This window comes from Triturus cristatus, chromosome 8, assembly GCF_964204655.1.
Source record: "Triturus cristatus chromosome 8, aTriCri1.1, whole genome shotgun sequence".
In the NCBI taxonomy this organism is placed as follows: domain Eukaryota; kingdom Metazoa; phylum Chordata; class Amphibia; order Caudata; family Salamandridae; genus Triturus; species Triturus cristatus.
Window position 1 is genome coordinate 1,456,012,690 of NC_140591.1, and position 13,668 is coordinate 1,456,026,357.

Here is a 13,668-nt window from a genome sequence, read left to right on the forward strand (position 1 = left end):
ATCAGAAGCAAATGTACTAAATAGCTGTCCCCTGGATGAACATCACATGCACAGCACAAAACAAGAGACCTACACTTAGAGTGACCAGATATTCATAACAAAAAAACATGGGACATGGTGTGGACATAGAAATAGGACTAAATAATGCCACATAGAATGGGCCCAGAAGAATTTACAGGAAGTCTAAGAGTGACGGACCCATTCCATATTTTCAGGATACCCACTGGCTAAGTAAATAAGTTCCATTTGAATCGATTTTATGTAAACTTATTTTAATGTGTATACCCTGAAAACCTGGCATGAATCTAGCTCTCTTGGACATACGCTGGACACTTCCGCACCCAATATGGAGGAAGGAATGCACTAGCAGAAAAGTGAGACAGGCTGGAGATACCTTCGAAAATACAGAGTTTCACAGGTTTCTTGCTTTATTTCATTTTCAAAAGCTTTTAGTAGCCCAAGGATCCGTAATTGAAAACATTTGAAATTTCTACTTACAAAACCAAAAAACACAGTGCATTAGTGCACATTTCTCTGACTTGTTATTAGAAAGAAATGTGTGATAAAAGCTGTATGACGAAAACATTGGAAAACAACATTTTATCCCCCCCATGCTATGAAGTCAACGACTGGGCCTGGACATTGGCTAGTAAGCCTCCTCAGGCTACCAGTGCTTTAACTGAGCCAATGGTTGCTGGTGGAGTCCACCGTCACTCAATTTTGAGGACCGACACCTATTTTTCCACATTAGACTTTGACTGTGAGCATAATTGTAAAAAACACATAAAGGAAAATAAGGATGAAGAAAACAATAGATCAACCGTCACAAAGGGAGAAAGCAAAAATCTGCAACAGTGAGATAAAGGGCAGGGAGTGTCTGGTAGTGGATTAAAAAGGCATGACGCAAAATTAAGACATACATTAATTAGGTGCATTAACATTTGTTAGCAACGGCTGCACGCATTGTAGCAGAGCTTTGGACACCGACACTTAGGGGCATCTTTATCAAACTTTCACGCAGCGCAGTAAGCCACCTTGCTGCACTGTATAAAAGGACAGGAATGCGCCATATTCAACATTATACAGCATATTCCTGTCCTTTCCTTGCCTGGCGCCCTTTTGGCTGCCTAGCGCCAACACAGGAACCCTTGTGTCATGGTGCAAGGGCGCCTGCAGCACACTTAGAAAGAGGAAAAAACAAGGTGAATTAAAGATATTTCTCCTCGTTAAGCCTCACCTGGGGAGGCTTAGCATTATGATGCATGTCCAGGTCTACCAGTATTGGTAAATCTGGAAATGCACCAAAATCTATGGAACAACCACGCTCCACCCATGGAATGCCTCCATGGGCCGCGTAACGCAACGCAGTGATTTGCGATATGTTGCAGTAATTTAGATTTATCGAGCCACTCAGGGCCAAGCAAGGTGGCCTTGTGAAGCTTGATAGACCTTACTTCGTATTTGCATCAAGGGCGACACAACTGCATTATAAATATGCCCCTCATTCTTTTACAAATTAAGCACTGTAGGCTACGATTTACCCCTCATTACAACCAACTGTACTGCCAGAGAGGCAAAGCAGCACAGCAAGAGAGTCTTTTAAGAAAAGTAACCTGTCCACAGTGTAACACGAAGGGTAGAGGGCCGTTGGCAGGGTCGGCTTTAGGGAAGTACAACTGGTGCAGCCACACTGAGTGTTGACCTGGGGAGGGGGCATTGACCTGGGAAGGCGGGTGCTGACCTCGGGGGGGGGGGGGCGTTGTGTTTAGCAATAACATATGAGCAGAGTTCCTTGTGCGTCCAGTTTTCAGGCAGCATTAAAAAGGTCACAATAACTCTTGTGATTAATGTTCCTGGTAGAGAGAGAGAGATCAGAGTTTTGTCTAGGGGAAGTTTTGACTCACCATAAAGTAGCACAGAGGGTTAATATGCCTGCTGCAAAGAACGCGTACCGTGCAGATCCCAGATCTGTATTTTACGTGGATTGCTGAGTGGATTACTGCTTTTGTCACAGAGATCCTTTTGCTATCGCAGTTCAAAGAAACAACCCTAATATAGAACAGTGACTGTTATAAATTGTCATCAAGGAAGGAATGCACACTGCATAAAATAGGTTTGGACATTCTGTTTACCCGTTGGTCTTTCATTATCTATTCCTAATGTTGCTGAAGTTTGTTTGTTTGGGTAGATATACATTCTTATTAGTAAAGTCAACCTTTACCAGCGCTTTAAAACAAATTAAATGTATGTGAGAGAGGGGCATTTTTGCCTAGTGGTCATGAGGGAAATACGAGGAGGTGGTCAAGGGGGAGGGGGCACCAAAAATGACTGTTGCACCGGGAGCCACCAGCTCTAAAGCCAACTGTGGCCGGTGGCAATGCAAACATGTATGCTGAAATGGCCCTCTCATATACCAGGACATGTATGTAAAACAGTAAAGAGTTTTGGGACAACAGGATGAGACGTGGGAAAAGTTGGTCTGTCTGGGAAAATCCAGGACGTCGGTTGGTCTGGTCACCCTACCTACGCCCAATGTATTTGCTTTCTAGATATAGGAAGTGGGTAGAAAGGCATATGAGCAAAGGAAATCAAGCAGATCACTTTTCATGGTTGTAACTCTCTCAGCTAATCTATAGAACACAGCTTTCTTTAATTAAAGCCATTGTCAACAGTTATCTTCCAATTAAAAAACAAAGGATGGCACACAGCAGACTTCTTCTGAGGCAGGTTTGGCCCTCAAACTGCAAACCAACACCATGGAACGCACGCCGGCTTCAGTTTAAAATCTTTTGCCATCAACAGTCCTAGACTTATTGTATAGCCTGCTAACCACTGCCTCTAATCTGAAATATACTCCAGGAGATCATCTACTGGATCTCCATCCGCGAGTTAACTATTCCTATTCACCTCCCTCTGACTTCACTTCCGCCTCCGGGTGCTTTTGCACTAGAGACTGATGACCTGCACTTTGAGTTCGCTGAGTGTTTATAGCAAGCAAACCCTCCCTGGTAATGCTTGCAGCCACTGCTGCTACCTTTCACCCCCCTTCGCAACTAGGCACGATTGCTGACTGATTGTTGATTTTTAACCGGCTCCTCGGGAACCTTGCACTTAAATCAGTCTGCATTAAATCCTGGGTACCAATTTCCCATTAGTAAAGCACACTGCTGTCTCTCATTTACAAGTGAAGACTAAGGCTTTATTTAGCCCTTTCGCACGTGGCTTGCTATCCCGCCAGGGGGCAGAGGTCCACCAGGGCCAGACTGGGAACCCAAAGCAGCCGGGCAATTTTCTGGGACCAGCCCCTGGGGAAGCACGGCCTGGCCCCGGGAGGCTAGAAACGCTTGCTTGCTGCTTTTGTTACTGGGAGCCGATATTGTAGCTGCTACAAAGCTAGTCCCCAGTAACAAACCCACCCCTAATGCTGCAAAACCGCCCCCCACCCTTCTTCCAGCCTGCCGGGTAAACACCTGATGCCCTGTAGGGCCAGTCCGGCACGAAGGCTTACCCATCTTATTTAGAGATCCCTTCCTGCCTGAAAAGTATCATACCAGTTAGGAAGTGAATTTCCACCACAGCTATTCTTTTTACAGCAGAAAGGTTTATTGTGTGGGCTTCTATGTTTAAAGTACACACTCTGCAAACTTTCTTTGTTTTCAAGAAACAAACTCCCAAAGCAGGCGTTTGTTTCTGGAACACAAAACACTAATGGCCCCAACACATATGGATGTTTTTTTCTGCATGTGAAAGCCACTTGGGCATCAAAAATAAGTGATGGTCGCCCGCTCGTCAGAGGGTGGAATGACGGTCACTGTGAGCCAGCGATCCTGTGGAAAACGGACCACTGGTCAAGGGTTTCCGCCTGCAGAGCCAGCGGAGACTTCGCCAGCGGCTACTTAGCAGCTTCCATAACTTTAGTCAGAGTGAGGAAAATACACGTTTAGTGAGCCAGGAGGGACACCATTTTATTGCTTTCCTCCCACTCCTGCAAAACCCTAAGTAATGCCCTCAGTTGATATAATTTTCTCTCATGTGGCCTTGCAGCACCACCGGCTGAACAACTGCTTGTTGCCACTCTAAATTGTTGGCAATCATTTTCCACAGTTGATCCATATCTGTTTTCACCACTGTTCTGTAACCTTAGCCTTTTGGCCTTCAAATTCAGCAGTCTTCCTCTTAAGCTTCACCTCTGCCCACTCTTTGCATAGCCACCTTCTGCTTACAGTCCCAGTACAAATACATTCCAAAATAACATGCAATCAGACCATAGTGTAAATTATCTACTTGAAGTTTCAGGGCCAAAAACCTCATTCTTATCAAACTCATCTAATCCATCTCCCCCCACATAACTTCTACATGTGATGCATGCTTGCAAATGCCCAGTTCAATGAGTTATTTAGGCTAATTTATGACCATAAACAAAGGAGATGTGGCCTAGAATATAGAGCTGCCTACAACTAGGGACCCAGGTTTGAATCCCAACCTCAGCACTTGACTCAACATTGTGCGATCCTGGGCAAATCCCTTAATCTACCTCTGCCTAAAACAAAACTTGTGAAATGTAATGTGTGAATTGTATTTCTATAATACTCACTTTATGTACACAATGTTGTAGATCATCTTCCATTCATCCAAGTAATGTACGGTACTCCGTTGCCTGCTAACCAGGGTAGTGCTAGGTACCAATACATGCATGCAAATTGGATATCGTCCTCATCACTAAATCCCGGCTTATTGAATGTTCAAACTTGATCCTTAATATGTTCATTTTGCGAAATCACAATATTTTTAGATCAAACAGACACTAATAATTGGAGATGACGTGGCAGTGGTCATTAAAAATTCAATAACAGGTAAGAAAGTTCCTTCCAACAATTATGGCACTTTTGAATACCTTAACTTATCTCTCACTCTTTCGGCTTGCCACACACTCTTCATATACACAACCAACCATCCACCCCAAAACATCTCTAACTTCATTGACCAGCTACTGGAATACTTTACTAAAAATCAAATGCTCCCAAATCACAATATTCAACAAAACATCTCTTTGCACACACACTCTAAAGGCAAAACCCTTGCCATAATTTTTGACGTCTCCGATCGAGTCCGCTGTCTTCCACCTATTCTCTTTTACTGGTCTGACCACTTTCCAGTTCCTTTCCACATTTTCTCAAAGTCCAATCTACATTTTCTTGAGTCTGTGGCACACAAAAAACTCCCCTGGCCCATACATAAACTCACCCACCATACCATGCAAGAACACACTCTTCCTAACCTCCATATAACCCCCTATGAAGCTGTTGATCAGTTATTCTCTGAATATGACTGCACTGTCGACAAATATGGTGATCTCATGGCCCCACTACAACTCACAAAATTGTGGCCTCAACCCAGCCAACCATAGATTTCACAGTTGATCGCGAAGGCAATAAGTTCCCTCATCAAAACTGAGAACAAATGGGAGAATCACAAAAAGCCACAACTTTGATCTCGAAGGAGATCGCATAGAAAACAATCACAACCCCTCTTCTTGTCAGCACACCAACTTGATGCTTTCATTTCTGACTATCAACTGCTAGCAATCAATCTGGGTTTAGGCCCAGCTGCATCACTGAAACAGCAGCTCTAAAAGTTCTAGATGATGTTCATCTTATATTCGACGAGTGTGACACTTGCATAACTAATAGATCACAGCTGGTGAAGATGAGTGATCACTGCTCCTCCATTAGAAGCATACGCGGCGAGGGACCCTCAAGGCTTCCTCCTAGTGCCCACTTTATTTAATCTCTATATGGAACCACTTAGCCTGATCTTAAATACCTCTGGCTACACCTTTCATCAATATATGGGCACACTAAGCTTTACCTAAAATCCTTTACTTTACCAGACATCCTCCTACCCCTTCTCAAAAACTATCTCAATTTCAATCTCGGATGCACCAGAACTTCTTTCTTCTTAACTCACGGTAAACTGAATTTCTCCTCCTCTCAACCTCTACAAAAAGCCGATTTGACGACAAGCTTTTTAAGTCTCTAAATTTGGAAGGCCTTGCACCTACACCAACCTCACTAGTTAAATCTCATTGCAGCACACTATACCGGCCCTAAGGTTTTCTATTAGTATCAGCAAGATGGAAAATGGTACACGCTTTCATCTCCATACACTAATAAACATTCACCCCCTTATCCCAACCAATCTGCTAAAAATCAGATGCCCATGCACTGTTTATGTTATCACTTAAGTTTGGCAATTCTCTACTGGCTGGAGTTCCTCTCTCCACTCGACAGCTAGGCTAGTTCACTCTGCTGGTATATTTGATCACATTTTCCCTTTACTTCATTAGCTACATTGGCTGCCCATGTAGCCCATAATTACATTCAGGGTTGCAGTAAAGTGAGAAGGGAGAACATCAAGGCCAGCCATGGTAACACTCCACCTCATCTTGAAGATTTGCTCAAGATTTCTGAGGGTCAAAGAGAACTAAGAAGTCACAATGTTCTCCTTCCCAAACTCCTCCCGCCTCTCCCCACCCCCAAGATTGAAACCTGTACTGCTGAAAGATAATCTTTCTCTGATGCGGCTCACCAGTCTGGAACTCACTTTCTCCAGCCCTCAGAACTCAGACACCATTCACCACATTCCAAAAACATATGAAGGCCCATCTTTTCAAACAATACTTACTCTAATATTCTGCAATATAATTATGATTTGTTTCTCATGCTGGTCTCCAACTCTTTACATGTTCTTGTGTTAACTATTATGATATTCTACCTCAGCCTCATCTTGCTGTAACCCTGTTACTTTAGTACATTTTATAGGAAAGCGCCCTAATACTGATGTGGTACAGGTGCTCTATACAAATCTCACATTTTCTTTTTAAAAATTAGCTCTCATAGTTCTCTATAAAAGAAATATAGCTCCTTTGTCAAGCAACCAGGGCACTTCTTTTTCCATTCTGTTAGCTTCTTTGAGGATGTATTCATTTATTGGAGCAGGTTGTTGTTTATAGGCATCTGGAAAGAGTGTTAGCAAATAGTTCTCTATAACCTCACTCAGGAAGGGAGGTTATCATTGGTGGGACTGTCTGGGCTGTGTCAGTACCTTTTCTAATGGGGTCAGAGTTTACATGTTTTGAAAACATTTGGTCAGGTGAGTATGAGGAAACACATGCTGATAAAAAAGGGAACTATTTCTTGACTGTGGATGATTACAGGCTTTAGCAGGTCTGTGATTTCTAGGCCAGCTAGGCTACACACCTCCACTGCCAAATGTATTTCAGGAACTCTACCTGCATGAAATTCGTTTTATTGCAGACTCTCCCAATTGGGAAAAGGGGTTATGGTTGCATTGACCCATCGAAGAAAAAGCACAAGCACTGTCTAGCTGAGTTCCTAAAAATATGCATACTTTGACATGTGTCTTGGACACTTATAGTTTGGCGTATAGCTTCAAAAAGGTTGAATAGATTTTCACCAAACCAAGGAAAGGCCCTAAATATTTAAAAGATAACTATGCCTTAAAGATTTAGTGACCATTAGTTCAGCAGTTTTGGAGTTACACATGAATAAACATATAGTATTGGAAATACTATTTTATTGGGGAGTCAAAAAATGAAACGGACCAACCCCTGACAAACTCTTAGATGAGATGTCTTACTAAACTTGTATTCTTCCATGTTGGGTGGAGAAGGATCAGGAGGGGATTAAGTTAGTAAGGATGCAACATGGGATTTTGTATGTAGTACCTCTGTAATAAAACAACAGCAATAGTTCCTACACACAGATAACACAAAAGAACAGACAGCCTAATTTCAATTACAACTCCCACACCAGGCCAAACCATCGATACCAAATACTTCTATCAAAGTCAAAGTTTATTTATTCATGATTTGGAACTCCAATGAGGTCCACATGAAGAAATATTGCACATACATAATAGGACATAAAGGTAGTACCATAAATCGTAACATCATAAAATCATCAACATCATGCATAGTAACTTTACAAAATAAATAACCTACCATGGTAATGGCAATTTCCTTATTTAAGAGCATAAGATTATATAAAAAAAAATCAATACAAATTTAAGAAACCTTTAAGATGGTAAAAAAAAAACTCAGGCAAGAAATAATTATTAAGAGTAGGAATCGGAACTCCTAGGAGACCAAATACTTTCATACTACTTTCCAGACTTTGCTCCAACTCATAGTGCTGTCTTACCCCTAGGATGGTATTACATTGCTTGCAGGTCTACACAGCACTCAAGATGAAAAATAGTATTTCAGGCTGCCACATGAAATAAAGAAGTCAACAAAGTGAAAAAACTGCCCCATCTGACATTGGTCTGTAACAGGATGCACAATGTTCAAATATACTGTTTAGTATAAAAGTATTTGACAACCAAAGAGCAACTCTGCTTGTCCAAGAATCCTGCCATCAAAGGCAGAGTCCATTGAATAAGGATACAGATGCATGCATGACTCGAAGCTTCAAATCTAAACCTTTAACCTGATGCAATGAGGAAATAGTGCAGAGGCACACACTCTCAAGCTATACCCCATACTATGGAATGCCCTACCGTTTAGACTCACACCTTCCTTTTTAAATCCAAGAGAGAACTTAAAACACTGTACTTCAGGCAATTCGTGCTAATAATACCCTGTTTTAATGACCTACATAAGTCAGAATTTTTGGCGAGTTACATCCCCATAATAAGTCAGAAATTTTGGCGAGTCACATCCCCATAATCTTACTCACAACATTCCCTGCCCCACAAATGTATTCGCCTACCTTCCTAGTACCAGAATCCCTGCTCTATTGTACCCCTGAAGATCCAGATGTATTGTTCTGTGTTTAAATCTAGGACAGCTAGGAGTCTACAGTTTATAGCTCTTTGAAGATGGAGACATGATTGCTTTGGCAGTAGTGGACCATGTCTACTGGGTTGGATTTGGTGTACTTTTCTTGTTGTAGAATTAATTAAATCAAAATATAAGTGGTTCTTAGTTCTGGGACATTTCAGACAAAAAATCACAGACTTAACAGTCATGCTCAAGATAGTTCTCACTAAGGGGAATCTAGAAAGTATAGCAAACATACATCCATACATTTTCTAAAATGCATACATTGAGAATTGTGGTTCCTTTTTAAACATTGGGTCTTGGAGATTTGCCGCCATCATATTTATGTACAGCAAACATTTTCTGTGGCATGGCCCTGCGGGGTAACTACGAGCTATTACTCATGAAGAGAATACACTCATGATTGGAACAAATCTGTTCATGCTAGCTTATTTATGCTTGACTAATAGACAAAGATGTATTGCCCTAGAGAGATACCGAGATGATAGATGGGTTCTGTTCATACACTGCATGATCAGCCATGGCTTGATGAACTGATTGATGAAATTAGTAGACATGTGTCTGAAAAAGAGTTTTGCTCACCTCCTCTGTCAGTTTGGACTTTTTTTTTAGTGTCAGAGAGACCAGTTTATGACGCACACTGTTCTTCTTGTTTGCATCCAGAAGAGCACTCTGAAAGGACAGAAATGGAAGGGCTTATCCTCTGCCAGACACGCCAGGAGACTGAATTAGGATGTGACACATATAAGGTTCAATACTAACCTCCCCTTCCCCTTGCAGAGCCTGCAGCTCTTTTTTGTAAGTTTTTTTCCCCAGTGTTTCATAGATCTTTGTCATTACTGGAATCTTCTCACTTCCGTCACTCATTGCGGTATGGTACTTTGGTTCTGGCAAGTCTCCCATGAAGCGTAGAATGGTAATCCAGACAGCAAGAGCAGCCTGAAAATACAAATAACATGCGCATTTAAAAATATCTATATTGACATGTGCAGAGTAATTTATAATACTGAACAGTTCAGAAAGCATGGCTGTATGATTCAGAGACCAAACTGGGCTATTTCACCTATTTATTGGTTGTGGGTGATTCTGTTTAGTTGTCTTCTCCCTTCCTATAGTGCTCCAGAAAAGACAAAGTGGATGTTGTAGCTCCTTAAAGCATGTGGGTACACAGAACCAGATTCTAGTGGCAGCATACCGGGCATCAACCTGCACGGACCTAAATACAATACCCATTTAAATACAGTATTGCTCACTAAATAGTTTCTTGGTACTTCTCTGAACAAGAGATAATCTCACTTGGGACACTATGTAGTAAGCCTTAATAAAGTCTCAAAGCCTAGCATTCGAAAAATGACAGGCGTTGTGACCACACAAAAAAACAAGGGGAATCTACAAAGTATAGCAAACATGAATCCAAAATTTTAAAAAAGTATCTTTTTTCTGACTTGCAGAATGCCGTTTGAGACTGACTGTCATTTAGGAGGAGGAGGGGCGTGAAAGGGACATCCCCTGCGCATTGCAATAGAATGTGACAATGGTGTTTATCTGCATTTGTAGTTGCAAACCATTGACCTGGTATAGACTTCCTAAACAAAATGGTATTCTATTTGCAAAGTGGAAGCTGTTGCAGTTGGACAGCTATTATAGTGTGAGTGTGAGCTTTTGGTAATACTTTAACAAAATGGTGCCATTCATTAAAAGCAAATGCAGGTCTGGATGTCTGTTGTCCCTTGCAGGCCTCCTTTCCTGCAATTGCAGCCTTTTGCAAAGAGTTCCAAATTAGCTTCTGCTTCATGCATAATACGTAGACAGGAGTTTTGCGGCTCTCTGCAATGGGACTGATTAGTACATTAGGTGCAGTTCAAAATGAAGACGGTGTTGCAAACCAGTCTGTGTGCAAAAAGCATCCATTACAACCCTACCTAGTACACCGCACCTCTAGTTCAGTATTTTGCAAACTTGCTAGTTTGGATTCTTCCTGTGTAACCGGTGTCCCTGAGAATATGCAGGTGTTCTGTAGAGTTACATTTATTCCTACAGGATAAATGAATGAAATATAACAGTGATTTGTGACTTTACTTTGATTTTGGACACTAGGTGGTAAATCAAGCAACCCTAGGATGAATCCTCTTTTAGGTAACCAATGGTGCAGCTGCTGGGATGTTTCCACAGTATTCTTGGTTAATAGTGGTTTGTCAAGTTCCTATTCAGGCAGTGGAGATACCTACACAGTACATATTGTCACATTATATGTGACCGCAGCGTAATACAATAACTGGCCAAGAATTGATGTCACTGCAAGTCTTTTTGAGTAGCCCAGTGTTTCATGGCCAAGGATTACCTGTCGGAAAATCCCACAAATGGTAATCCGGGGCCCAGTAAGACTTAAACGCATAACTTTGTGCTGTGGTGCAGGGGCAGTTGAACCTAGCATCCTCCTCATGCACAACGTGGAGCATCAAATCCTCCATCCAGCTTTACTATCACATGTTCTGCTCTCCACATGCCCCTTGCCCCTGCCACCCACACCACAGACCTCAAAATTGCCCTCCCACTCATTTAATACCTGCTTCTAACAAATGGCATATAGGTGTGGGCTTGTTATTTCCCCCAGAAGGAGGAAAACATGCATAATTGGACCTGGCATTCCCAGGTCTACATGTTATTCTCCTTCTAAGGAAAATAACCTGTAGTCCCTGCATTTAGGTTTTTAGATAAGGGCTGAAATTGTACATTCCAGTTCTCTGGTTTCCTCGTTCTTAAAACTGGGGAACTTATAAAGAGGCCATTATAACAAACTCTCTATGAACCCTTGTCAGAAATATTGCATTTGAAATTCCATACAGGCAAAACTTCCCTGCCTCATGATCTGAACCCAATAGACTAATTGTATCCATTTCATCTTCAGGAGATATGAAGTCTTGGCACTGCCAGAGAACAAGTATATATGTATTCCCTTAAAAAACACAGTTACAGCGCTATTATAGTGACAAACTAAAACCAGCAACCCTTGAACTGTCTATTTATGGTTGGATAAACAATGGGTGGCAGTGGCAATAAGACCATGGTGGAAGTCCGCCCACTGAATCTCGAACAATATAAAATATGAGTAATCAATTGCTGCGCCAAGCCATGTCTGTCAAGTAGAAAAAGTAAAGGAACGGACTGAATATAACAGGGCACATCCAGTGCCACTTTACAATCATAACTGAACTGCAGATGTTCAAGAATGATGCTGCAATCCCAGTACAAGTTCTTACTAAATGGAACATCAACATGTAGGCTAGCATAATAAGTACCTCTTGCATGATAAACTGTCATGCACATCTTCTGATATATAACTAGAGCACAAGCTACCATGTCATCCAGGTGATGACACCAGGGGGCATAGCTGTGAATAACGGGGCAGGTGCAGTGACACAGAGCCCTGATTAACAAAGGACCCCAAATATAGTAGTGTTTTGCTACCAAATCAGGGAAGACCCATTTTCCTTTCTTGCACTAGATCCCATGGCACCTTCGCTACACCACTGGATGACGTAGCTTACCAGCTGGTCCCCCTCATCTTCATGATAGAGAAGCGGCTGCTTCAGGGGCCGGCGGATGTATGTGTGCGTGGTCGTGCCCTGGAAATACGTGGCTGCAAACTTGGCAAACTTGTACTCCGAGAGGTCTTCCTCTTCTTCTTCTGGCATTGGCAAGGCTCCATCTAAGTCTTCCTCTTCCATGTCCCGCTGACTCTGAGTGCGTTCCAGATCCTGCAATGCAAGTCAATAGAGGTGAATGGTCTGCCTATTTCTACACTTACAGATTTTCATGATCAACATAATATTTGTGCCATAACAACACAGATGTGTCAATAATGTTGTATGAATTTACTGGCCTTTCAAAATAATACAACTTTTCAAAGTTTGCAGTAGTCGCTACAATTTCCAGAACAAGACTGTATCAGAGGTTATTCTTTAAAAGGCTAGCATCAAACTTGTTTATGATATTAAAGAAACATATAGGGCCTAATTCACAATTTTTTTGCAGATTTTTCTATCCAAATAATCCTTTTACGACTGAGAAACATCTAGAATAATGGTAGATTTGCATTTGTAAGGCTTGCAGAAGAAGGGAGGTTACCACATTGTCTGGTAGAGGGGATCACCACACATTTGATTAAACACCAAGAAATCAAACTTTTGTGGTTATTCACGAGAAACAATAATTTTGCTTAGCCTTTATCACCAGTGGCAGCTGGTGATTGCAAAGGTGGTATGGCATAAGTCCATACATGGTTTTAAACTATGTAAACCCCAAGTCATTATTGCAGCTGCTCTACACAACAGACTACAAAACAAACAAGCCTGCGACAGAACTTTCTTGAAAGAAAACAAATGTATGCACCAGTGCTTGTCCACTATTTCCACCCCCTACGACTGACAAACTCTAGTAGTAGGTGTAGAACAAGATGAGAAAGCATTGAAAAGTACCATGTGAGTATATTTCCATAAACACTAAGGGAGGGTTTTGATAATGTCCCAAAAGATGGCAATCTACACAACATAACAATGGGACAATTTGTATACTTTAAGCACTAGAAAAGCCACTCAAGTAAATGTTAGTTTATTCCTCTATAAGTGATCATCCACCTCAAGCCTATCTATAGACACACAAAAAATTGAGATGGGTGGTCCTCATACGCCACTAGATGTCATGCTTTATCACAGGACTCACCTCGCTCTTCAAAAACCCTGTTTGATGAAGAACGGGCCTACACTTTATAGTAAAGGAGGCACTTCTAACTATTGAACCTATGA

At 41.7% G+C, this 13,668-nt stretch overlaps 1 protein-coding gene across 1 annotated transcript in view; it reads right to left on the minus strand.

Annotated features, from left to right (window-relative positions):
- Positions 1–13,668, minus strand: part of MYO7A (myosin VIIA) — a 739,224-nt gene that overhangs the window by 195,129 nt on the left and 530,427 nt on the right. Inside the window, exons 25-27 of the mRNA XM_085623258.1 lie at positions 12,412–12,621; positions 9,626–9,802; positions 9,446–9,535 (exon numbers count right to left, since the gene is read on the minus strand). Coding sequence (XP_085479384.1) covers positions 9,446–9,535; positions 9,626–9,802; positions 12,412–12,621 — 477 coding nt within the window. The remainder of the gene's footprint in view (positions 1–9,445; positions 9,536–9,625; positions 9,803–12,411; positions 12,622–13,668) is intronic.